This window comes from Camelus dromedarius, chromosome 14 (genome assembly GCF_036321535.1).
Source record: "Camelus dromedarius isolate mCamDro1 chromosome 14, mCamDro1.pat, whole genome shotgun sequence".
Lineage (NCBI taxonomy): Eukaryota > Metazoa > Chordata > Mammalia > Artiodactyla > Camelidae > Camelus > Camelus dromedarius.
In genome coordinates this window covers 31,564,111-31,591,963 of record NC_087449.1, presented here as the reverse complement: position 1 = coordinate 31,591,963, position 27,853 = coordinate 31,564,111, and the positions used below count along the sequence as shown (strand labels likewise).

Sequence of the window (27,853 nt, the reverse complement as noted above, 5' to 3'; positions counted from 1 at the left end):
CGGAACGCCAGACGCGCGGCCCGTTGCGGCCCGGAAGACTGAGGGAAGGGCACCCGCGCCGCCGGAAGTTGCCGAGCTGCTCTCAGGGTCTGGGCTGCGGCTGGGTCGCGGAGGGGCTGACATGGAGCTGCCCGAGCCAGAGGCCGCCGCCGCCGACGCCATGGACTCGTTCTTGGAAAAGTTCCAGAGCCAGCCTTACCGCGGCGGCTTCCATGAGGACCAGTGGGAGGAGGTGGGCGGGCCCAGGGATTCCGCACGAGTGTATGTGTGTGTGTGTGTGTGTTTGTGGCCGAGACACGTCCCTCACCCCCGACCTCTGGCGCTGCAGCGGATAGGTGGTTTCTACTTGAGTGTTAAAAAGCGGCCTCCAGGTTTTGAAGGTCTTCTTAAGCTGCCAGTACATTTAGGTGTCCAGGTCTTGGAGTCAGAAACCTGTGACTCCACCACTTACTGGCTGTGATACTGGGTCAGTTACTTCACTTCTCTGAGCCCGTCGTCTCATTTGTAAAATTCCCCAAACTGTAGCACCAGTCTCCGAAGATTGTGGGGAAGCTGAAGAGAGAGGGTGGGTAAAGTGCTAGGAACATGTGAGCGCTCAATTTACTACCACTCCTGTAAGCATGTGAGAACTGAAAAATCTTTAGGGATTATTATCTTACACTCTCATTTTACAAATGGGAGACTGAGGCCTGAATGGGGAGAGATATATTCAATCATGATGATTTGCAAATCATGATGAGTAAGAAAACTTTTAATATAGAGACATGGAACTGGAGCTACTTAGTGGAAACTCCTATTCGTATAGTTCATTCTTCTCTTAACAACCTCCAGGAATTTGAAAAAATCCCCCTGTTTATGAAGAAAGCGCCATCAGAAATTGATCCCAGAGAGAATCCTGACTTGGCTTGCCTCCAGTCAATTATTTTTGATGAAGAGCGATCTCCAGAAGGTATCTTCAATGACTTTGACATTTGTTTTGATCCTCCATTGAATTGAGATAAAGTCAGAAATGTTCTGATTGATAACAAGTAGTAGTTAGCCTGAGCTCACTTGTCACTATTTATCCCATGTATACTTACTTGAATACCTACTGAATGCTAGGCATTGGGTATACAGGCATGAATAAGACTGCCCTCAGAGGTCACATACCAGTGGATAGGCCAAACTGTCATAAAGAATCAGGACAAACGTGTGTGATAAGAGCCAACATGTAGCTATATACTAGGTGCTGCTGAAACACTAAAGGTGGGGGAGGTAGGAGTGGGCTTTCAATTGATCAGCAGTTTGAACTGAATTCTAACAGTTTTGTAGGCTCTTGCTAGGGTGAGGAGAGAAATCTGCATTCCAGGGAGTGGAACAACATACACAATAGCAGAAGTGTAATTTCCCCTCTTCAGTAATTAAAAAAAAAACAAAAAACAAAAAACAAAAAAACCCAGTCCTCTCTTCAAGAGCTAGGACAAGTATACTTTTTCCTTTATACTTTTTTTTTTTCTGGTAAGCACTTAATAATCTACCTTATAAGATATTTGGAATTGATTGTAGCTTTAAGTACTTGTAACTTTATTTCTCCATGTTAATACCCAGTTTTATAGCATTTTTAAGTTTTCTTATCCTGTTGGTTTCTTGTTTGGTTTATCATATGTTACATTATTGCATGATTTAGAATTTATTTTTAATAAGCCCTTTAAAAAATAGGAAATAGTGATTGTTTCTTCTCTATAGAACAGGCCAGGACCTATAAAGACGAGGGCAATGATTACTTTAAAGAAAAAGACTATAAGAAAGCTGTGATTTCATATACCGAAGGATTAAAGAAGAAATGTGCAGACCCTGAGCTGAATGCTGTTCTTTATACCAACCGGGCGGCAGCACAGTACTATCTGGGTAATTTATTCCATTATTTAGTCCTTTCTAAAAAATTAGCATATGATAAAAACCATTATATGATGGCTGGTGGAGGGTTTGAGAGTGTCAGAGGAAGAGGGGCTGCTTATCCCAGAAACCAAGGATAGTTTACTCTAATTGAACTCTGTTTTAGGTAGACTTCGTGAAAAGAGGAACCAGGTAGATTGTGTAATTCTTACTATCTGAACCAAATAAGTAACATCAAATGCCTTAATACATGAGTTGGTATGATCTCGGATTTTTGAGCCAAAATGCTTCTACGCTTTCAAAACAAAAGGTTTTTTTTTCTGGCCTTTTAGCCTCTTTTCAAGGGTGCTAGAAGAATTAAGGCAATAGAGTTCTTTGTGTGAGAGAAACTATATTAATCCAGGGGAGAATTTCTCAGAGTATTCTGTGGGACATTTGAAGTAAAAAATATTCTTTGGACAAGTAAATTTGGAAAGGGCTGCTTCTTCATTAGAGATTTGCAGTGCACATTAGTATGTTAACACTGAGAAAACCTACAGCAAAGAACCTTACCCTGTGATTCACAGGTTTCATAAGCCCCCTTTGCAGATAACACTTACTAACATGGAGTGCTGTTCTGCAGACATGACTTTGGGGAACACTGATTATTTGGGTGGCATTATTGCTGGTGACTAGTCTTGGTCATGTTAGACCCGTGTTTCGTATCACAGAGTTTAGAGAGGACCAGGGAATGACCTCAGGCATTTCTGAGGGGCTGGCAGGGAATAAGCCTGCAGTCTGGCTGGACTAAGCCTGTTGGGACTCAACACCATTTGAGCGGAGTTTCTCCCCAGTTGTAATCTGCTCCAGGTGTTTTCTCCCTTAGCCTGTTTCATTATAAAATCCCCCAAATAAGAGTGGTATATAACTTTCGAGATTATTTGAGCTAACTGGCCCCCTCATTTTACATAGGCCCAGAGAGGGACCTTTTGGTTAGTGCCAAAACCTGTACTAAAAACCCAGTCTTCTAACTTCTGGAGGAGTACATTTTTTTCATTCAGCAAACTGAGTTCTTGTTCTGTGCTAGGCACTAGCATCATAGAAATGAGTAAGACCTGACTTTTCCCTAAAGTAGTTTCATTCATTTACTTAGTCGATTACTAAATATAAAGCATTTCCTGTGTAGTAGGCACTGCACTGTGAACAAGACCTACATAGTTCCTGTCCTGGGGGAACTTAAAGAATGTCATGTATAGGGCTAGTAAGACCAAAAGCAACTTGCAAGGAAAAAAACGTGTGTGTGCTATACCAGAGGAGCAAATGCATAATAATCAGAAACATTCCTTAAGTGATGTCACTGGTATGGCTTCCAAAGCACTTTCACATTTTTTCTCCCTCTTGACCTCATAGCAACTATGTAAGATAGGTGAGGTTAACAGTTTTATCCCTAGTTATCACAGTAAGAAACTGTAGTAAATATAATAAATGTAGTCAAATGAATTATCTGAGGGTACACAGTGCTAGGATTAGGATGCAGAATCAGTTCTGATTCAGAATACACCAAGCGGAAGACACCTTCACCCACACTTGGAGCGGCACCTGGTGCTGTCGATTCCTCAGTCCTGAGTGCTTTGTAGGTTCTGCAGTACAGCTCGGGTGGCTTTTGAGTTTTCCCTCTGCTGGCTTGGAATTCAGTTTTCTCAAGCCTGATTAGTCATTTAGCCCGTCTCTTTGTTTTCCAGCTTTAAAATGTGTTCTGTGTTCTTCTCATTCTTCTTGTCTCTGGGTTTATGGCTTTTTGGGGTGGGGGGAGTGGTAGGGGTAGAGTTAAATGCACGTGTTCAGTCTACTGCCTTTAAGCAGAAGTTTTTGGATTTCTTTTATATGTATTTTTTCCATAGTTCAGATCATACTGTTCTTCCAATTTTGTATTTAGTTCTTTTCACTTAATTTTGTAACATAAACAATTTCACTTAGCATTAAATTATTTGTGAATACTATTTTAATAGTTGCATAAAGATGCATCATATGGATATACCACTCTTTACACTATTTCCTTTACTATTCTGCTGTTGTTGAGTATGTAGCTGCTTTTAGGTTTTTTTAAGTAATGCAAAAATGAACAAAGTTATTAATAAAGTTTTTCCAATAATTCTAATTATTCTTTTGGATAAGCGGGATTTGGCAAACTGGCTCACAGGCCACATCTGGATCCCTGGCCTCCTGTGAGCTAAAAGTGGTTTTTACATTTTTAAAAGATTGTAAAACAAAGAAGAATGTGTAACAGACCATATGTAGCCTATAAAGTCTGAAATATTTACTGTATAGCCCTTTACAGAAAAATTTTGCTAACCCCTGGGCTAGGGTTTTAGAAGTGAAATTAGTAGGTAAATACCAAACTGTTAATTAAGTAATATTTACAGGATAAACTAAAGGTGAAAATCTACCTCATGCCTCCTACTTTGGATAACCAGCGTGTATGATTGCACACCTTTTTAAAACGCACTTACAAATATATATGTGTGTGTACATGTGTCTGTATATTTATGTTGGTTTGTTTATTTTACAAAGATAGACTTCTCTACACATTGACCCACCGCTTAACACATCCTGTTGTGCCTTTTACGTGCAACTCTATCTTACCCTTTTATTCCTATAATGTTCTAAATTTAATTCATTTTGATAGAGCAGGTGACAGGGAATAGGAAGTTGTTGAAGATTTCTAAAATTAGTAAATTAGGTTTATATAAAAGGTAATGGAAAACTCTTTACTCTGAGGTCCATTCCTTCAAGATTACTAGGATTTCCAGAGAAAAATACTGGAAGGTAATGAGTGGCTGTCTCCACAGGACAATATTCTGCCTTTTTTCCCGATCCCTTCTCTTTTCACTCACTGAAGACACGTTTGTGAAGTTCCATTATATTGTTCCTTGTTCATTGCTATAGGTCTCTGGTCACAGTTTTTTCCATTCTCAGCCATTTCATATCAGTAACTCTTGAGGAGCTACCTGCTCTGACCCCAGCTTCTCTGGATCTCTGGATCCTGGAAGCAGATTCTGACTGACTCACACTTGCTGCTGGGCTCCAGCCAACCAGATCTATCTTACTCTTCTTAATGACTACATAGAATTCAGTAGTATGGAGTTACCATAATTTATTTAATCATTACTGAATTGAGGATATTTAGGTTATTTCCAGCTTTTCACAATTAAAAGTAATGCTTCAGTTAACATGCTTTTACATTTATCCTTGCACAATTTTACAAACATTTTTAAGGATAAATTCTTAGAAGAGTATTGTTGGGTCAAAGTGTATACACAAAGCCCATGCCAATTTGCTCTCTGATTTACTCCTAGAGTGCCCTTTTCCCATATCTTCACCAATATTGGATGTTACTGGTATCTAATTTTTACCAGTTTCATGTTAATTTTAATTTCCCTAGTCGTTAGTGATGTTAAGCATCTCTCCATGTGCTTACTAGCCATTTATAGTTGTTCAGTAGGTTGCCTGATGTTACAAACATTTCCGAGGCTCTTGATGAGCACAACTATTTTTTTTTTTCCCATAAACAATTGCTCTGGTTTATATTTCTCCAAGACTGTAGAAGAGTGTTTTTGTTTCCACACACAAAATTTGGGAAATAATCTGAACTCAAAACTTGTTTTCTCTTTTACTAAATGGTGTTTTGTTAGGCAATTTTCGTTCTGCTCTCAATGATGTAACGGCTGCCAGAAAACTAAAACCCTGCCATCTCAAAGCAGTAGTAAGAGGTAAGTCTTGTAGAGTGACAGTATGATTATCATTATGGAAAAGTTGGCACACACTGCACCAGAAATGTTTTAAGCTTTGGTATTAAAAGTGCTAAGATACTAATGAAGTCACCTTATTTTTGCAATCTTGATATTAAGTTCCTGGTCCTTATCAATAGCAACATGCCATTTTTAAAAGAATTCCCCACAGAATAATCCAACCCTCTGTGTTTTAAGAATTTGTGGAGAAATTGAAACTACTCGATTTAAATTAATAAAGAGTAAAATTAATTAAAACAAAGCAGTTCCAAAAGCCACATTGGAATTTTTTTTCCAAATTAGCTGATTGAAAGGCAAGATCTCAAATGCCATGTTAATATTAATTAAAAGAGAAGTTATGGGATTTTTGCCGATAACACGAGTGCTGAGATGTTTCCAGATTATTTTTTTCTCTTGTAGCCTGACCTTTTTAGGTAATGATAGTGCTTTTATTATTTTTGTACTTCACCTTTTCTTTGAGAAGTTCAAAGTTACTTTATAAACTTTAATTTATTCATCACATATTAATCTCTATATCCCCATGGATTAACTTAAAATGCTTTATCAAAGTTATGCTTCCTTAAGTATTCATGGTTGGGGAGGGGGTTAAGTCCTTCAGCTATACGCAGAGAAAGTACTAAACAAAGAAGGGCAAGTAAATTGACTGTAGTCCTGTGAAATTGGCCATAGCTGGAAATACCTTGATTGAATTGTCAATTTTACCTTAGCAGTGTGACTTTGGCAAGACACCCACTCTGAGTATCAGTTTGCCCACTTCTGGAAGATGAGGTTGGATTCTGTTGACATCTAAGCCCTTACAGTTCTATTATTTTTAAATACTGTGGAAAGTTCAAAGAGGCTAACTGGAGGAAAAAACATGATTAAAGGAGAGGCAGCTTAAACTGGTAGCCATCAGGAACAATTTTTGGAGAGACCTAGTGTCTTTGGTCTTGCTATTGCTTTTATGAATAACTGAGGCAAATTCTATTTTTTCTCTCCATTTAAAAAAAAGTCATCTGAGTGGGGCTTTAATCTTGTTTATAGATGAGGAACCTGAAGCTCAGGGTTGCTCAGTTCTTTGTCTAATGTGTAGTTGGTAAATGATAACCAGATTTCCAGCCCAAATCTGTCTGATTCCAAAGACTATGTTCTTTGTCACTAAGCTGTAGCCTTCCCTTCTTTAATAGTCCTTGACACCAGGCTTACAGGAGTTTTGAACTGAATTTCTAAGATACAAAAAATACTCTTCCTTGTCTGGGAAATGCACTACAAGGGGCTTTGTCATGCATTTTCCCTTCAGAGTGCTGGCTGGTAGCTGGTTGAGGTGGGGAGTCCTGTTCAAAGATGGCTCTTTCCATGCATGTTGTCCAGGGATACTAAGGGTGCTGGCTTCTACAGGTGCCTTATGCCATTTGGAACTGAAGAACTATGCGGAGGCTGTGAGCTGGTGCGATGAGGGGCTGCAAATAGATGCCACAGAGAAGAAGCTTCTGGAGATGAGGGCTAAAGCAGACAAATTAAAGGTTGGTGGCAAAACCAGTAGCCAGTTGGCATTTGTTAATTAGCATTAATTAATTAATTAATTAATTAATTAATTAATTAATTAGCATTACCCAGATTGTGTCTTGGGTCACTGTAAACTTTTTCTCCTTTAAAACCCAAAATCAGTTCCTACCCTTGGGACTCTGGGGGATACAGATAAGTAAACAAATAAGTAAATAAACAGTTATAACATGATAGAAGCAAGGAAGAATATATAGTATATATAGTAGTGGTATTTAACTTTGCCCTGGTCAAAAGCAAGGCAGAAATGGGGGTAGCAGAGGTTGCTGAGAGATGTGATGCCTGAGTCTAATCTCTTGAAGACTGAACAAGAGTTTACTTGGCTTGGGGATGTGGGGGAGAACATTCCAGATGGGAGAAAGCAGATCTATATAACCTTGGGCAACTTCCTGATATTTCTGAAACTCAAGTCCCCTCTTTGAATATAGTGAACATAATACAAAAGGTTTTTTTAGGGATTAAAGAGAGAGAATGTGTGTGTGTGTATGTGTATTTCTTAGCAAATTTCTTGACATTAGTAAGGACTTGATAAATCTGTGGCTATTTTGATTTGAATAAATAGACTATTGCCATAGTCTAGTATGCACACTGAGTAAAGTTATTGAAAGAGAGAAGGGGAAAGGACAGTTAAACGTTTAAGCAAAACCTTAAGCTTCTGTAATACTGTGTAGCTCCTGGCATCGACACCTATAACTTGCTAATGAAATGCTACATTCTGGCACATAATAGCAACAATGATGATAAAAACAATAATAACAGACTACCGTCACTACCAAAAATAATATCCAGCATGTAGATAGCACTTACTGTGTGTATGTTCCAGTGCTGTTTAAAAAACTTTACTTACATGAATCCAGCTAAACCACACACAACCCCGTAAGGTAGGCAGTACTCTAATTCACCTTCCACTAGTGAGGTAGCTAAAGCACAGAGAGATCAGGAAGTTGCCTAAGTCACACAACTGGCGAAGCTGGGCTTCAGGGTCAGGGAGTCTGGCTGTAGAGTCCACACTCTCAGTCCCTGTGCACTACTGCCTCACATGTCTGTTCAGTACAAACCTGGAACAAGACTTGAGCTCTTCTGATTCCTTGTCCAGGTCTCTCTTCACTGCTTATACTACGGAATGGAAATTTTCAGTGCCAAGGGAGCCTTGAGATGGCCCTGAACAGGGATAAGTTTTAGTCAAAGTCATTCTAGTCATGTGAAGTGGTAGAAAAATAGATATGTCTAGACCCACATGGCTCAGTAACAGAATTCTAAGCCTAAGTAACTGGGTGTGAGCCAGAATTTCTAAAAATGGTATATATAGGAGAGAGTGTCCAGAGGGCTACTGTGGAAGGCCATTGCTAAGCTTACCACAGAAAAGCCCTTATGGGAGCTAAATGAAAGCTTCTAGGTCCTGCAGCACAGGCATAATTAAAGAGAGATTTCAGGGTCCAAAAGCTTGACCTAGGTATAGGTGACATTGCTTGCTGAGTGTCAGGATTATTCCCTTTTATCTGAGTATAAATTGATTCTGGATTCACATGTGCTTGTAATATGTAAGCAACAGACCTCATATGGTTATCTTAATGTTGAACAAGATGGACTTCAAGGCTATGGGTATTACCAGAGATAAAGCAAGGCATTTTTTTAAATGATGGAAAGGTCAGTTTATCAAGAATATTTAATAATTCTAAATGTATATGTACCTAATAACAGAACTTCAAAGTACATGAAGCAAAAAGTTAACAACTCAAAGAAGGAAGAGACAAAAGTACAGAGAGATGGAGATGGCAACATCCCTCTCTCAGAGTAATTGATAATAATAAGTAGATAAAGAAATCAGTAAAGAAAGGTGACGTCAGCAAAAACAGTCAACTAAAGACCTACAAAAATTCTCTTCTCTGTAAAGTCAGTGGAAAACTGGCAAAAATGGTCAGAATTGACTTTTTCAGAACTCTGAAATGAACCAAAGGCTTGCAACAGTCTAGGGAGTGTTCATTCAAGAAAAATGGCTGAACCTTCACGAGAATAGCAAGCTTTGTGGCATTTTAACTTGCCCTATTCCCATCTCCTCCTAGTAGCCTTGAAAGCCAACAGCCCACAATCATAGTGAAACTGAGCAGCCTGGCAGCCACCAGAGGAGGCAGAACAGGATTAGAGCTCCTTCAAAGCCCCACTCCAGAGGGCTGTCATTATTTGACCATCTGGTGGTTCCCTAGGAGACCCCACTCATAAGCTGTTTTTATTTGACCCATCTTGGAGCTATCCCAGTATGAGAAGTGTTTTCATAGAGGGTGGGTGGGGGAGGCATTTGTTAAAAACAATTCAAGGCAGTTATTTAAGGTTGCAGCTGCTTGAGTCAGTGAAAAACTGTTGAAGCAAACAATAGGCTTACCAGAAATCTTAAAAGGAAAAGCTGGGAAATGAGATTGTATAGGGGCTTTGAAAAGCTCCAGCATATTCCTGGGACTCTAGGCAGTCACATGTGTGCTCAGTAAAGATCTAAGAAGGTCCTGAGCTCTCACCTCTGACTGCTTTGGAAGCTCTGTGTAAGCAGGAAGTGAAGATGGAGGCCCAACAGTTGACTGCTAGGGTGATTGTCGAAGGCTTGTCCCAGCATGCACTGCCCGTTGGCAAAGACTGGGACACTCTCTGGCTTCAGACATTTAGGGAAATCTGTCCAGTCATTACCTGACCACTAAGCTCACTGACTGGAGACGTTAGTAGTCACAACAGAGAATACAGGCTTTACAGAATTAGTTTAAGGAAGTCACTAAATAATAACAGCAGCAACAGCAAACACTGGGGAGGGGAGACAGAATGTGATTTGCAGGGTTGCCATGATATATTATTTTAAGTTTGCAGTTTTCAACAAAATATTACAAAAATCAAGAAAGCATGGCCCATACCCGGGGTGGGGGCTGGAAATCAGTAGAAACTGTCTTTGAGGAAGCCCAGACATGGTACTTAACAGACAGAGACTTTAAACCAGCTATTTTACTTATTTACTTATATTTTTAAATTATTATTTATTTTTTTGGGGGGGATGTAATTAGGTTTAGATGTTTATTTTTAGTGGAGGTACTGGGGAATGAACCCAGAACCTCGTGCATGCTAAGCAGACACTCTACCACTGAGCTGTACTCTCCCTCCTCTAAACCAGTTATTTTAAACATGTTCTAAGAACTGTCAACTGAAAAAATAAAAGCACAACCTAGAAGTTGAGAATTAAGTTTTATTCAGCAGACTTAACTGGGGACTTAAGGCCTAGATATAGTCTCTCAGATAGCTCTGAGGGACTGTTCTGAATAAGTAAGGGAGGAGCCAGGATATATAAGATTTTTTGAGAAAACAAAAAACGAAAAAACCCAACAAAACAGGCCCTGATGTCATTCCCTCAACCAAGAATGCCTTTCTCTTTCACCTAGTTTCTATCTGAGCCCACCTCCTCAATGGGGCAGATTCTGTCACTCCCTCCTCTGTGTTTCATAGCACTTGGTTCACACCACCAGGGTGACATGTAACAGACCTTTAACGTGTCTGACCCTCTCAGTAGACTGTGAGCTCCTTGGATGTGGGAACTGTACATTTTAACATTTCTGCTGCCACTGGTCCTGGCACCTAGACATGTGCTTTTTAAGTGTTTATTGAACTGAATCCAGCCACTGGTATCCCTTGATACAGGAGCCTGGGTTGAATAGAGATCAGAAATAGTCATTTAGGATCAGGCGGGGGTAACAGACGAGGAGGCAGGGTCCCTGGAGCTGATGCATCTGAATTTCATTTTCAGCGAACTGAACAGAGAGACATAAGGAAAGCAAAGCTGAAAGAAAAGAAGGAGCAGAATCAGAATGAGGCTTTACTCCAGGCCATCAAGGTGAGTTCTCAAACCTTAGGCATTTATGGTCTTGTGAAGTCCACTAATCCTGTAGCCTGTTGGCAACCTTTCTGGGGATGCTTTACCTGAATGATTTGTTCATTTTCTTTCTGCTTTTGGTGAAGCAGTGTGACAAGTCAGGCCCTCTGAGTTCGGTCAGCTCTCCCACTTGTGTCCATGTGTTGGTCAGGTAACAGATCCTGAATAGTTGCTGTGGGTTAAGCACTATCTAATCTTCACAGTAGCCTTCTGAAGTAGGTCTTTTTGCTCCTGTTTTGCTAGATGAGCACATAGTCTCAGAGATGAAGAAAGCCCACACAGCTAATATGTGTCAGAGCTGCACCCTTGCTCTTGGCCCCTGTGTTATACCGCATCCTGAGGGAGTCTGAATTTTTAGGATGCTGCTCCTCTAACTATAACAACAACAAAACTCGGCCTCTCCTTCCCTCTCTTTCTTGTGTTTTAAATGAATGTAGTCTGACCCAAATCTTGCTTTCATCTGGATACCCAACACGTCACCTGTTGAACCTTGCCTTCACAGGGGAGGTAAACCTGCTATGAGATTGTAGGGTAGGTTCTTGGTTTCATTCTTTTTTATTTTATTTATTTTATTTTGTTTTTTATTGAAGTAATTTACAATGTTGTATCAATTTCTGGTGTACAGCCTAATAGTTCAGGCATATATATATACACACACATATATTCGTTTTCATATTCTTTTTCATTATAGGTTACTGCAAGACATTGAATATAGTTCCCTGTGCTATACAGTATAAACTTATTATTTATGTATTTTATATATAGTAGTTAGAACAGACATACAGATCAATGAAACAGAATAGAGAGCCCAGAAATAAACCCACAGACTTTTGGTCAATTAATCTTTGACAAAGGAGGCAACAATGTACAATGGAGTAAAGACAGTCTCTTTAGCAAATGGTGTTGGGAAAGCTGACAGCCACGTGTAAATCAATGCAGTTAGAACATTCCCTCACACCATACACAAAAATAAACTCAAAATGCCTTAAAGACTTAAACGTAATACAAGACACTATAAACGTCTTAGAAGAAAACATAGGCAAAACATCCTCTGACATAAATCTTAGCAATGTTCTCCTAGGGCAGTCTACCAAGCAATAAAATTAAAAGCAAAAATAAACAAATGGGACCTAATTAAACTTACAAGCTTTTGCACAGCAAAGGAAACCATAAGCAAAACAAAAAGACAACCTATGGAATTGGTTTCATTCTTTGTTGAGTTAAATTATGCACCCATTTATAGGTACTTGTTGACTCTGAGAACTACACATTACTAAAATGTACTGCACTGGTCCCTCCCCACAACAAGCAATCTGTTAACACATTAACAAATTAAAGAGAAAGGAATACTCTAGAATGATTTGGTCATTTTCTGAAATGTAGAATATTGGACGACCCAGACATTTGCTTACAGACTTTATTTTGATTCTCTCCTTTAACCTAACTGTATCTCAAATTTCAGTGTATGTAAGAATTACTCTCAACACTAGTATACACAAAGCTATATATACTATATTTTAATGGTTTAAAGCAGGGGTCAGCAAGCTGCGGCCGTGGCTTGCAGCCGTGGCTTACAGCCCTGCCTATTGGTGTATGTGTTACCGGTGGTTGTTTTTACACTACAATGACAGAACTGAGTAATTTCAACAGAGACCATTCGACCTGTGAAGCCTAAAATATTTCTTATCTGACCTTCTAAGGGAAAGTTTGCCAACCCCTGATTTAGGAGATAGATCAAGATGATTTTGCTTCTGTATGATTTTCTCCTTGGGTGCTAGCCTTAGGAGCTTCCACCCAGCATACCCAAGAGGTGACTACTGTTCAGATCTTTGATTTATCCTTATTTCCATGAGACAGTTAAGATTAAGTCAGTGTGTACATTATTTTTAGTATTCCATGTCCTAGCTAAAGTGAAACATCTGCCATTTCTATACATGCTACTCATGATCTTTCCTATACCTTTGCACATGCTGTTCCTTGGCTGTTCTTGGGGTAGAATGCCCTTCCCACACCCCTGCTCCTCAATTTTTCTGCCTTTCAAAGTCATTGTTCAAGGCCTAGCATCCCCCAGTCACCTCCAACCCCCAGGCTGAATTAATTATTCATGGTCTGCAGTTCCACAGCTTTACTTCTTACTTTATGCTGTACTTTTTACCATGTCTAGCTCATCTCTGACACAGTCTAGCATGTGGTAGATGCCTAGTAAAGGGGAGTTAAACGAGCGATGCCGACTCTGTGCCAGGCCTCGGGGATAATGAAGATGAATCACGTGTAGAGCTGGCCCCCAGGGAGCTCGCAGTGGTATGGTTTCTCTGTTTTAGTGATGGGGGTTTGCATCCTTCCACACATAAGGGGTGTGTGTGTGTTTCTGCCTTTGACCCAGGCTAGGAACATCAGGCTAATCTCCGAAGCTGCCGGAGAGGATGAAGATTCAGCCTCAGAAGGTCTCAGTGAGCTTGTCCTGAATGGGCTGAATTCTGAGAACCCTTACGGAGCCAGGCTGAGTGTGGATGACCAGGGCAGACTGAGCTGGCCTGTGCTCTTTCTGTACCCGGAATATGCCCAGTCGGACTTCATCTCTGCTTTTCACGAGGACTCCAGGTACTTCCTTCCCCAGGTACCCTCTGCTCGTGCTTGTGTGCTTTTCCCTGCTGCCTTGGCTTGAGAGACAGGTGGATTTTTGGTTGAGGAGTGAAGAGAATAGAGAGGGTTTGACAGAGTCTGGTTTTAACATAATCACATAGCTGATTTGTCCTTTCACTGAGTAGCTTTGCAGTGACAGACACGGTCTCACCCTCTTGCTGAGTAACACCATAGTACAGTGTTGGTCAAGCACTGGTACTTGTCTCTGGTGAGAGATGAACTCATTGGAGGTAGTACATGCATAGTAATTGAAGGGTATATTTATTAGAAAGCATAAAACTATCCATTTTAACATGTGATTTCATAGGGTTAATGCTTAGAATGTGGCTAAATGTAAGAATGTTGTTAATCCTCAGTCAGTTCAAAGAGAATTACTATGTCATAGTGATTCACACATTTTGGGCACTGCTGTCAAAATGGATTAAGCCTGCATTTCATGATTTATACATTCTTGATATCTCTGTGGATTGATGTCTGGGGACTGTGATGGGGGAAAACAGATCATGAGTTATTGATACCCAGAAAGTACATGTCATATCTCCTTAGGTTTATTGATCATCTAATGGTGATGTTTGGTGAAACGCCCTCTTGGGATTTAGAGCAAAAATACTGCCCTGATAATTTAGAGGTAAGAGAAGTTTTATTTTGTTCTTCTGTGGGAATTGGCAGGGGCTGGGGGGTGGGGACAGGTGGTGCAGTGAGGTTTCACTGCCTTTTAAAATTGTGGTATAATATACAGAACATAAAACATATCATTTTAACCATTTTTAGGTGCACAGTTCAGTAGTGTTAAGTACATTCACATTGTTGTGCAGTCATCTCCACCGTCTGACTCCATTTTCATCATCTTAAAGTGAAACTCTGTACCCATCAATCAGTAACTCCCTATGTCCCCTTCCCCCCAGCCCACGGCATCTGCCCTTCTACTTTCTGTCTCTGAATTTATCTACTCTAGGTGCCTCATGTAAGTGGAGTCATATAGTATTTGTCCTCCTGTATTTGGCTTATTTCGCTTGGTGTGCTGTCTTTAAGGTTCATCCATGTTTTAGCACATGTGAGAATTTTCTTCCTGTTAAGGCTGAATAACATTCCATTGTTGTAATTTTGAAAAAAATAATCACAACTTACAGAACAAAGAATTTGTCTTCTAACCATTTGAGAGTCAGGTGCCAACTGATGCCTCGTTACCCCTGAATAATTTAGTGTCTGTTTCCTACAGACAAGCACACGTTCTTTCATGATTCTGATCAATCATCAAAATCAGAAAATTGACTTTGATACACTAGTACCAGCTAATCCTCAGACTCCATTCACTTTTCACAAATTTTCCCACTAATGTTTTTTCTTGTACATACTATTTTTTAATTTTTTAATTGACATATAGTTGATTTACAGCATTATGTTAGTTTCAGGTTTACAGCAAAGTGATTGTTATATATATATATTTTTTTCAGATTATTTTCCATTATAAGTTACTACAAGATAATTGAACATAGCTCCATGTGCTATACAGTAAATCCTTGTCGCTCATCTATTTTATGTATAGTAGTTTATATCTTAATCTCATACTCCTTGTTTATCCTTCTCCCCCTCCCTTTCCACTTTGGTAACCATAAGTTCATTTTCTGTGTTTGTGAATCTGTTTCTATTTTGTATATAGATTCATTTGTATTGTTTTTTAGATTCCACATATAAGTGATATATAGTATTTGTCTTTCTCTGTCTTAAGTAAGTATAATATTCTCTAGGTCCGTCCATGTTGCTACAAATGACAATATATCATCTTTTTTATGACTGAGTAATAGCCCGTTGTGTATACATATCACATCTTAAGCCAGTTGTCTGCTGATGGACACTTTGGTTGTTTCCATGTCTTGGCTATTGTAGATAGTGCTGCTATGAACACTGGGGAGCATGTATCTTTTTGAATTAGAGTTTTCATCTTTTCTGGATTTATGAATAAGAGTGAGATTGCTGGATCATACAGCAGCTTTATTTTTAGTTGTTTAAGGAACCTCCATACTGTTTTCCATAGTGGCCACACCAATTTATATTCCTACCCACAGTGTGGGAGGGTTCCCTTTTGTCCACACTCTCTCCAGCATTTATTATTTGTAAACTTTGATGATAGCCATTTTTACCAGTGTGAGGTGATAACCTCATTGTGGTTTTTTGATTTGCATTTCCCTAATAATTAGTGATGTTGAGCATCTTTTTATGTGCCTGTTGGCCATCTGTATGTCTTCTTTGGGGAAATGTCTATTTGGGTCTTCTGCCCATCTGGTTGGGTTGTTTGTTTTTTTTTAATACTGAATTGTATGAGCATATTTTGCATATTAACTCCTTGTCAGTCACATTGTTTGCAAATATTTTCTCTCATTCTGTAGGTTGTCTTTTCATTTTGTTGATGGTTTCCTTTGCTGTGCAAAAGCTTTTAAGTTTGATTAGATCCATTTGTTTATGTTTGCTTTTACTTCTTTTGCCTTTGGAGACTTAAGAAAATATTGCTATGATTTATATCAGAGAATGTTTTGCCTATGTTCTCTTCTAGGAGTTTTATGGTGTAATGTCTTATATTTAGGTCTTTAAACCATTTTCACTTTATTTTTGTATATGGTGTGAGGGAGTGTTCTAATTTATTGATTTACATGTAGCTGTCCAGCTTTCCCAACAATGCTTGCTGTGAAGAGATGTCTTTTCTCCATTGTATTCTTGCCTCCTTTGTTGCAGATTAGTTGACTGTAGGTGTATGGGTGTGTGTCTGGGCTCTTTATTCTGTTCCGTTGATCTCTATATCTGTTTTTGTGCTAATACCATGCTGTTTTGATTACTGTAGCTTTGTAGTATAGTCTGAAGTCTGGAAGGGTTATACCTCCAGCTTTGTTCCTTTTTCTCAGGATTGCTTTGGCAATTCTGGATCTTTTGTGGTTTCAGATACATTTTAGGTTATTTGTTCTAGTTCTGTGAAAAATGTCATGGGTATTTTGATAGGGATTGCATTAAATCTGTAGATTTCTTTAGGTAGTATGGCCATTTTTTCTTCCAATCCAAGAGCATGGGATGTCTTTCTATTTCTTTGAATCACCTCAGTTTTCTTTGTCAGTGTTTTATAGTTCTCAGTGTATAGGTCTCTCACCTCCTTGGTTATTTCTCCTATGTATTTTTTTTTTTTTTTGGATGAGATTTTAAGTGGGTTTTTTTTTTTAACTTTTTTTCCTTATATCTCATTGTTAGTGTAAAGAAATGCAACTGATTTCTGTATATTACTTTGTATCCTGCTACCTTGCTGAACTCATTTATTAGTTCTAATAGTTTTTGTGTGGAGACTTTCTGGTTCTCTGTATAGAATCTCATGTCATCTGCAAATAGTGAGTTTTTTCTTTCCTTCTAATTTGGATAACTTTTATTTCTTTTTCTTGCCTGATTGCTGTGGCTAGGACTTCCATTACTGTGTTGAATAGAAGTGATGAGAGTGGGCATCCTTGTCTTGTTCCAGAATTTAGTGGGAATGCTTTCAGCTTTTCACCACTGAGCATTATATTGGCTGTGGGTTTGTTATAAAAGGCTTTTATTATGTTGAGTTATGTTCCCTTTATACTCACTTTGGTGAGAGCTTTTTATCATGAATGGATGTTGTATTTTGTCAGATGCTTTTTCTTCATCTATTGAGATGAGCGTGTGTAGTTTTTGTCCTTTCTTTTGTTAATGTGGCTTATCACATTGATTGATTTATGTATGTTAAACCATCCTGTGGTGTGGAATAGGCTGGGGTTGAGGGTCAGGGCCCTGTGGCTGTGGGATTCAAGGTGGCTGTGCTACATCTGGGACCTGGGCTCTGTGGCAGACCTCTCCCAGGACCCATCCACCCCAGATCTGGTGCTCAGTTGTGGGGAGCTGGGGTGCTTCCACTGGGAAATGATCACCGCATACTCCTGCCCAGGGCCCGACTGCCCAAGATTCAGCACCTAGCCACTGCATGTTCTTGTGGCACCGTCTGGTGCACACGCTGACAATGTCTGCCATAGCTGGACCCGCTACTTTTGTTCATGTGCTGACAGTGGGCTCTGTGCCTCCCTCTGAGTCACACAGGCCCTCCAGGCTGTCTCTGTAGCTAGATTGAGTCCTCTCCCAGGGCCCGTCTACCTGAGATCCAGTGCTTAGCTGCTGCGTGTTCTTGTGGCAGTGCTGGTGTGTACACTTTCTCAGTCTTTCTGCAGCTTTCTTGATCTTACCACTCCTAAAGATTATAGACCAGTTATTTTGTGGAAAGTCCATCAGTGTAGGTTTGTCTTGTGTTTCCTGTGACTATGACCTGGATTATGCATATTTGACCAGAATATCACAGAAGCGATGCTGTGTTCTCCCTGTATCCTGTCAGGCACACATAATTTCAAACATTCCTTTATTGATGGTGTTCACTTTGATCACCTGATTGAGGTAGGGGTCTGCCAGGCTTCTCTCCTGCAAAGTTACTCTTTTCCCCTTTGTAATTAGTATTTTATAAGGGAGGTACTTTGAAACAATATAAGTATCTTATTGTTCATTGAACCTTCAACATAATTGTTTATATCAGTGGATTTATGGTTTCCTATTTTATTCATTGTGCTATAATCTATTACTATGAATGTTATGCTCAAACTGTCCCAGATTTGGTCAGTGGGAATGCCTTCAAATCTGCTTCTGTGTCCTTTTAACTTGTTTCCATTTTTAAAGCACTTCCTTGCTTTCTGTCAAAAGATGTTCCAGGCTCAAATTGTGCTTTCCTTGCCCCAGCTCTAGAACCCTGGTTCTTTTTAGTGGAAAACGGTATTTAGAAGTCAAGATCTAGTAGTAGGTATACTCGTAAGTACAGAGGCGAGGGAGGGAAGTGCTCACTGCTCCAGGGCCGTGTGTATGTGTATGAAAACATGAACTCTCACTGGTATCTCCAGTTCTAACCCTGCATCACAGGACCAGTTTTCTCCCTTCCTATATTTTTAACGTGGCTTCTTTTATTTTTAGTATATTTATTTGATTAGTCCCCTGTACTTAATCCCCCTCCTGTCCCACCAGTGTCCCCTCTCCCATGGGGAATCTTTCTCACCCGACTTGGCCTCCTGACTCCCCCAGTCAGGCAGCAGCCCTTCTCATCCTACATACACCCTGACACCCCACACTGCTCGGCCATCCTGCATGAACGACCTCCTCACTCCCCTCAGCAGGCCACCCCCTGCTGTGAGTGGCTGCCCTTCTCACCCTTAGCTGGCCGGTCCCCAGCAAGGAAGCCCTCCTCCACTGTCCAGGCTCTGACACTCCTCACCCACCAGCAGCCCTCCTACGCAGACATCTTCCTCACCCTGCTTGGGCTTTGATACTTGCACAGGGATGTCCCCAGTGTGGACGTCTCTCTTCCCTTGCTCTGGGCCACTGTTGCTTTCCTTCCCCACACCTGATAGTGCTAGGACTGAATGTTAGGGAAGGGAAGGCTCCTAGGCCTGGACTTGCGTCTTCCTCTTTTTACTAGCTGAGTTTAATTGGTGAGTTATTTTCCTTCTGTGAGCCTTGTCTCTGTCTTCAGAAAATGGAGCCAGTATTACCTTTCTTAGTGTCACAGGGGAGGACTGAGTGCTTTATACTCCACAACTCTGTAAAGGAGGCATTCACTAATAATGCCGTCTCTTTACCTTTTCCCTAGACTTGGCCTCAATACGCCTCGTGCTGCTGAAGCTCTTTATTCACATCTGACTCCTGCTCCTCTGTTCACCTTGTAGGTCTACTTTGAGGATGAGGCCAGGGCAGAACTATACCGGGTGCCTCCCAAGAGCACCCTGCTGCAAGTGCTGCAGCAGCCCAGGTGAGCCGCTTTCCTGAGGCTGAGAGGCCAGGGAAGACACTCGGGCACCGTCCCAGCAATCCAGCCAGCTTCTCATCTGCTGCTGAGTGTTTGCCTCGTACTCCCCTCCCTCCTTCCCCGCACTCAGAACCGTGAGACAGCAACCGTGGAGGCTGGTGCAGGCCACTGGCCAAACGGCTGCAGTGCTGACAACTCAGCCATTTGCACCACAGCCACGACACTCTCAGACAGGAGCCTGAGAAGGAAGAAGCTACCTGGCTTTTGTACCAGAGACAGCCAGGATGGCCCTTCTGCTCCCAGTGGTGCCTGTGTCCCCAGTGCTGTTATATGAAAAGAACACTGGCTCTTGAAGTCAAACACCATCATTTACTGACCATGCGACTCTGAGCACATGCTGCCTCCTTGGGGCTGTTTCCTCATCTCTAATATGGGGATAATGACTCTTGCCTTTGTGTTTTTCAGGTATTTGAGAGAGTAGGAATTAAAGTGTAAACCCTTATAAACTGTGAAGGGTGATCGTGCCACAAAAGGGCACCTTTGTTAGTCACAGTGGCAGCCAGTTGGATTTAGCAGTTGTCTGTCTTCAACTTGGGAGGAGGGGTGTTCCTGGACAGTAAGGGGATGCCCTCAGTAGCTTAAAGCTGACTCTTGGGCTACTTTTCCCTAAGCTTTGAGCAGAGTAAATGTCTTGCATTAAGGCTAAAAGAGCCTGATGTGCTAGAGGAATGAGGGTGGTTGGGCGCGGTGGAAAATGAGGCTGGAGGACTGGGTGAAGGCCAAGGGCAGAGGCCTTGAATGCCCTACGAAGGGGCGTGAACTGTATGCTGATGGGGGCATATGGGGCCACAGACAAGGGTGTTTAGGTACAATTTACCAAGTGATGTGCAGATTTTAAGTGTACTTAAAGAGGCATGATGTGGGGGATGGATTGGAAGCAAGTGTAGGAGGTAGAATGGGGTGAGAACTGGTGATCTATCGACTGACTCAGTGCAGGTGTCCCACTGGTCTTGGTGCTTCTGCTTTGGCTTGGCAGGCAGGGGGTGACGATTCCTTCAGATACGACCGATGACTTCTCTTGGCAGTGTTTTTTTTCTGGCTTCAAATCTCCCTTCTAGTTTATAGACAAATTTTTAGCTATTCATTTTCTCTATAGCAAATTACCCAGAATTCTTTAAAGGCCTGAGGTCTACTCTACCCTATCTCCCCAAAAATGGGAGCGAAATCTAAACAGAAAGCAGACTGATCTGTGGAGGAAAACCAATTTCATGCTTCTCAGAAAGTGTAAATGCATTGGAAGTGATTACTTTTTAACTGACTAGCATAGGCAAGAGGCTAGCCAGGACAGGTTTATGGCAACTTTAGACCCTGAACTGGGTGCTGGGCCAAGATATAGGCCTCCTGTCCAGACCCAAGCCCTCTGGGTGATGCTAATTCCTCTCGACCAAGGAGGCCACGGCCTTGCCTGCTCTCCGACCTGCCCACTCCATTTGCTTTATGCCCAACAACTGCAAATGCTCTAGTGACCTGCACCTCCGGGCTTTTGCGCTCTCATGCCCCACCAAAAATTAAAGCAAGTGCAGACACGGCATCTTCCCAGAAGTCTTTCCTGATTCCCCTTTCCCATAGAGGGAATCACGTCCCTTGGGTTAACACTGTACCTTACAAATGCTGGCACAGTTGTGCCTTGCTGTCATTGATTACTTCTCTCTCTCCCCTCAGGACTTGAGAGCATGGATGGTGGTTTTTGTTTGTAGTTTAATCTGTGTTTTCAGCATGGGCCTCGCTTACTCTGGGCTCTGGCTGTTGAATGAAGAAATGGAACCATGTTCTTGTTTTATTTCACATTTAGTGACAGACAGATATGATGCTAGAGGACTGGCCCAAAGGTTGTAAGGGGGAGAGGGTCATGCTAATTTGCAGATTTATAAACAACCAAACAAATGTGCTAAACTTGCATTTTAATGTTGACTCATATCCAAAGGTTCACCTTGACTGTTACTGGGATGATCCATGGACGATTAAGATTGCAGTTCAGTTAACCCCTTTCTTTTTTTGTGTTTACTGCAGGTACTTTGTAAAAGCCCTGACGCCAGCATTTCTGGTCTGTGTAGGATCCTCTGCTTTTTGCAGGAATTATCTCCAGGGGAGAAAGGTGCGCCAGGTAAAGTGACTAAGCCAGGCCCCCCTGGATCTTCTCCCTCCCCCTCCTCAGCCTGGAGTCCAGACATCATTTCTGTCACCCTGGAGACAAGCCTTCCCCACATCGTGGTTGGGGAGCTGCTGCTGACTTCCTGAACTGCAGCCTCTTCTGGTCAGAGTGCTAAGTTCCAGCTGGTCTTCACTCTCCTCTTTTGATACAAAACTCCATGCCTTGGTCATGATCTCCTTGGACTCACTGTGAGCTGTGTCAACCACCAGCCTCCATCTCTGTAGGGACCAGAACACAGCAACTGACCTGAGGAGCACACTGGCCAGTGGATGCTGACTCAGGATCCAGTGACATGGTTCTGAACCTTTGTGGAGTCAGAGGCCTCATGTATACACAAACCATGTATGTAATTGTAAGGTATTAAAGCTGAGAGGTTCGGGCCTCCCGTTATTTCATAAGCACAGAGGGCTGCTCGGTGGGGATGCCGTGGGGTGAGATGGGGCCTGGAAAACCGGGTCCTCTTTCTGCATCTGTAAAGACCTACAAACTGGGGTCGTGCAGAACCCCTAAAAAGTTTGCCACTTTTCCTCATCTTTGCAGTATGGAGAACTGTGACATACTTGGGATAGTGGACTCTGAGTTCCTCTCCAGTTTTCACATTTTAGGATTTTGTGCCTTTTAAACTGGAAAATCTTTTTGCGTGTTGAGTCGTTGTCATAGGTGGTATTTTTTCTGCAGCTATTTGCTTCTTCCTTCCTGGAGGGTTTTGTCTGTCCTTACCTTGCAGTGCTCACCCCGTTCCCCAGGGAGGAGTGTACTTCCTTGCTCCTGATGCAAAAGGATGTGAGTGGACGTGTCCAGACAGAGCTTGCAGAGTCATTGTGTGGTGGGCTCCTGCTCTTTTCCCTCTGCCAGGAGAACATGTTTCCCAGAGAGGGGCTGTTCCTTCAGCCTGGCTGCCGGATGCTAAGACACGTGGAGCAGAGCTAAAGCAGCTGGCCTGCAGCCACTGACTAACATGAATGAGAAAGAAATGTTTGTTGTAGTAATAAGCACTGAGATTTGGGGGTTGTTTGTTACTAGCAAAGCTAACTAATACATCATTAAACTGAAACCAGCTGCTGTCCTTAAGATAGACTCCTTTGGGGTTTGGTGCTGTGTCTTTGAAGGGCAATTTGCTGTGGAATACTCACAGAGAACCAGGCAGCTTTTCTTCCAGATGCAGGCCCCTGCCTGTGGCCGGGAAGCTGAAGTCCAGCCTCCATCCTAAGCCTGGCTTAGGCCATGCTGAGGCCATCCTCTCTCACTTACCAGCTAGACTCGGCACTTTGTGCAAGAGGCTCACGTTTGGCTCACAGCAATCATGACAGGTGCTGCAGGTTTTCCTGCAGCAGCCACCACGCTCCCATGGGACAAAGCAGGTTCCAAGTTGCCGCCGTATTCATCTGCAACACAGACTAGTTACCCTGCCCCCTTCTGGACACTGTGAGCTGGGGTGAGATGTCAGATGACGGCAAATTGTACGTTCAAAACTATATGCACCTGAGAATGGTCCTTATGTGACTTTCCTCCCCGTCACCCAGCCCTTTCTTAAGAATCCTGGCAGCCAGGTCCTCAGCCGCTTCTGCTCCGCCTTCTCTTCAGGCCCTGCCCCGCTCTGGCTGGGGTGGGATAGAGGAGGAAGGGACTTGGAATGGCAGTCTGTTAGACCACAGGTAGGATCCTGGTGATGCTGACTTGCTTTGACTGTGACTGAGGGACTGTGTGCAGAGCCTACTCCATCTGTAAAATGATTCCCTGTTCCCCTCTCAGGTGTCTGAAGCCCTTTTATGCAGATACTGTGTGCAAAGTGCTCAGTGCAGTGCCCGGCATGTAATTATTCAATAACCAGGTCTTAACTCAGCTATACCCAGGGGCACACCCATGCAGACTGGTAGCACTAGACCAGTGACTCTCAACCGAGTGTAGCTCTGCACCCAAGGGGACACTTGCCATTATCTGGAGACATTTTTGGTTGTCACAACTTGGTGGAGTGCTACAGACACCTAGTCGGTACAGGCCAGGGATGCTGCTGACCATCCTACAGTGCACAGAACTGTCCCCACAACACAGAATTGTCTGGCCCCAACTGTCACTAATGCTGTGTTAGAGAGAGGCTGCAGTAAATCTTCCAGAGGGCGAGCTCTTAGTAGGCAGGGGCCAGGTGGGGACTCAGTGTCCAGGCCTGACACACAGTGGGAACTCAGGGTGTGTGCTGATGAGTGGATGGAAGAATGAAGGAGGAAACTAATGAATGAGAAAAAAAGAAGAAAAAAGCCACAGCCATAAAAAAGAATGAAATAATGCCATTATAGCAATATGGATGGACCTAGAGATTATCATACTAAGTGAAGTAACTCAGAAAGACAAATACCATATGATATCACTTATAATATGGAATCTAAAATAAGAAACAAATGCACTTATTTACAAAACAGAAACAAACTCACAAAGAAAACACGGTTACCAAAGGGGAAAGAGGGTGGGAGAGGGAGAAATTAACAGCTTGGGATTAGCAGAGACACACAACTATATATAAAGTAGATAAACAACAAGGTCTTAACTGTATAGCACAGGGAACTATACTCAGTATCCTGTAATAAACCACAATGCAAAAAAATGTGTGTGTCTGTATAAAACTGAATCACTTTGCTGTACACCAGAAACTAACACTATTGTAAATCAACTATACTTCAATTTTTTAAAATTAGGGGAAAAAAAAAAAAGGAAAGCCAGAGTCCTGTCCCAGGGCCCCACTTGCACAGGCACAAGCATCAGCAAAGGCGTTCCCAGGCTCATGCCCAACATGGCCACCTTATACCTCCTCCAGGAAGTCTCCTGGCCTCCCCAGCCTATGGCTCTGCCATCATCTATGGGTTGCCAGGAGCGTGGATCTGGCTCAGACTTAGGAGTGGCCCATGGAAGTTAGGATAAGTTGGCTGGGGTGAGGAGCAGGGGGCCCTGTGGGGCCCACAGGCCTGGCACTTGTGCCTACACCCCCTTGTGGAGTGCAAGGCCAGGTCCAGCCTTGCCTGCCTGCAGTGGTGGGCGGCCCAGCCCAGCTGAGCACAGCCAGGAGCATGGGGGGAGGGCCCTAGACACTCTTCTTAGGGCGGGGCCTGAGGGTTTGGGGACAGGTGGCCCTGGAGGTGGATGTGTGTAGTGGGGCCTGTGGGCCTGGCCCTCATGCAATGCCTCTGTGGCCACCTGCCCGAGCATGGAACTCTAGCAGAGCCAAGTCAGAGCTCCCCACAAGGACTTAACCCTCCCCCACCTCATTTTACAGATGAGGAAACTTAGGCCCAGAGAAGGGGAGACAAGGGCACAGCCAAGAAACCAGCATCCTAGGCATCCTGGACTTGAGGCGGAGCCTTTCACACCATCCCAGGGCCCCTCCTCCCCTGCAAGAGGAGTGTGGCCCTTCCCAAGGCCAGGGTCAGGGATGGAGGAGACCCTCCACTCTGGTTACCTCTGGATTTGGGGTGGCAGCTGGAGAATTGAGTGAAGGGACAAAACCCCCTTAAGCCACCCTGATGAAACACTGCTGGCAGGCGCACAAGAACAGGCAGGGAGATGACTGGCTGTCAACACCGAGTTCTGGCACTGCGCAAACCGTGTACCTGAATTCTCATTTCACTTAGCAGCCACATTTTCAGGTCTATGACCTGATTTTATAAATAAGGAGATGGGGGCAGGTAGCCTCACCAGTGAGTGTCAGAGCCAGGATCTGAACCCAAGCATCTCCCTCCAGAGCCCACCTGCCTCCTCTCCTGTGTTCCTTTTATTCTGTTTGCTTTACAAACATTTAACTGGCACCAAGGGCAGGGCATCAAGGCCAAAGAGCATCAGGCAGCCCCTGCCTTCAGGGTCATGCTGTTGAGTAGGCGTCATAAACTTAAGTCTCGGCTGGAACTGCTCCAGCGAAGAGAAACCAGCCACAACAAGCAAGTCTGTCCACACCTTCTCTCCCCGTTCCCTCATAACACTCTTGGTGTGGCATTCAAGGCCCTTCAGAGTCAAGCCCCCTACCACCTCCTCGGCTCCCTCCATTTCCAGGCTCCTTAGCCCAGCCATCCCGGACACAGTTCCGCTGTGGGGCAGGCGGGTGCAGTGGCGAGACCATCAGCTCTGGAGCCAGGCTGCCTGCCTTCCAACTCCAGCCCCACAACTCACTAGCTGAGTGGCCCCGGGCACTGTGCCTTAGTGTCCCCGTCTGCAACATAAGGAGCAAAACAGCACCTACTTTACGCAGGTGCTGTGAGGATTAAATGAATTAATCTATGTGTAGCAATGGAACACAGCCTGTCTCAAACCAAATGTTTAATCTATGACACTTATTTTTTATTCTCCAATCTTGCCATGCTCTTTGCTTTGGGCCTTTGCACATTCTGTTCCCTCTGTCTAGAAGATTTACTCCCACTTGTTCCCATTCCTCCACCCTCAAGGTTCCCCCCTTTACTACATCACACCTAGTTTTCAATCAGGCCTGGCTGCCTCCTCCAGTGAGTCCTCCTGGCCCCTTATCCACACGTCCCATGACACCTGCAATCCCTACACTTAGCACACTGCACTGTGATTGATTACCTGATGGTTGCTCCTGCTTCTCTGAAAACTGGGTCAGGGACCCTGAACTGTGCATTTTGTACTGCCAGGACCTAGCACAGCACCTGCGCAGCATATAGTTGGTGCACAACAATTACTGACTATGACACAGAGGAATGATGAATTCTGAACAGATCGGGGGTGGGGGGAGCCACCACACATGATGGATGTGGGCCATGAAGCTGAAGAAGGGACTGGTGGGGGGTGGGGTGAGGTGCGAGGGCCTTTGAGCAAAGGCGAGGAATCTTGAAAGGGCATCTTTCATGGGTAGTGCACATGCTGGCCTGGCTTGGAGTAACAGCCGTCACCTTTGGAGCACTTGGGCAGTGCCAGGTAGCATTCCAGGTGTTTCACGTGGACTGGCTCACTTAATCCTCGCAACACCTCTGGAGGTGAGCAGCTTCACAGCACCACTTTACTGATAAAAAAAGTGACATTAAAGAGGGTAACTTGCAACATCAGCTAACTAGAGAAGCATGGGGCCAGAATTTGAGCTCAGAATCTCCCTGAAGCCCCTCAGACAGCAATAGTAACAGGTTGGCAATAAATCCAAAGGCCCTTGCCGGCTCACTCTGAGGTTATGGTGGACTTGGCGCTCACTGTGACCTGCAACGTCCTGGACCTGTCTGCCTGGGCAGAGGATCCAGTCTGTAGAAACCCCTGCTAGGGCCCACAGATGGATCCCCACAGTGCCCGATACCCTGCCCATGGCGCTCCCGTCAGCCCCGAGCTTTCTGGGTGTGCTGGACAAGTCCTATCCTTGGACATGAGGCGTCCTCAGTTACCACTAATGGGTAAGCACCGCCACCTCACTCTCCCAGCTGACACGGTTTTAATTAGCCAAAGGCAATTAAGCTTTAACCATGGAAGCTCACTAGCAGTCTTGGGAGCTGCCAGCTTAACAGGAGTGGACACCATCCCCACACTGAGATGGTGCCTGAACGAGGGAGCCCAAAGATGCCACCCTGCTGTGTTGGCTCATGTGCACCACCCACCCACTTGCTGTGTGCAGGGGGCTAACTGGCCCTCTATAACGGCAGCTGCCACTTCCCAGGCACCTCTGTGAGCAGGCACTGCTGTCCCCGTTTTACCGATGAGGAAGCACAAGGGGTGTGAGAAGTATCTTGCACAAGGTCACATAGCTACCAAGTGGCCCAGGCAGTCTGACGCCAGAGTCTCTAGTCCGGGTCACTATGATGTAAGTCATTATTTTAAATTAAGTGAAATACCTTGATTTTTTTTTTCAAATGTTCCCAAAGTCTGCAATAACATCATAAAAATCTTTATTTTCCCATTTTCACATTATAGAAAACTTAAAAAAAAAATCCTTCTCCTAACTCTAAAACAAAGCCGTGTGTGCCCTTAAATGTGTGACAATCCTTTCTAAAAAGCAACTGGCACCTCGCTGTAGAAATGGATGGTGGGAACTCCTTGAAGAGGCCTAGCACTCAAGTAGTTAAGGAAATGACAATTTCAACAGA

The 27,853-nt window shown here is 43.2% G+C and overlaps 1 protein-coding gene across 1 annotated transcript; it reads left to right on the top strand.

The window, feature by feature from the left end:
- The first annotated feature begins 51 nt into the window (after window positions 1-51).
- On the top strand, window positions 52-22,845 carry TTC4 (tetratricopeptide repeat domain 4). The gene is made up of 10 exons (XM_010984589.3): window positions 52-232; window positions 832-949; window positions 1,726-1,887; window positions 5,547-5,624; window positions 7,041-7,165; window positions 10,981-11,067; window positions 13,490-13,707; window positions 14,296-14,377; window positions 19,500-19,582; window positions 21,650-22,845. Exons 1-10 carry the CDS (start codon window positions 122-124, stop codon window positions 21,750-21,752), a joined length of 1,167 nt encoding a protein of 388 aa, XP_010982891.1. The 5' UTR covers window positions 52-121; the 3' UTR covers window positions 21,753-22,845.
- Window positions 22,846-27,853: the final 5,008 nt, after the last annotated feature.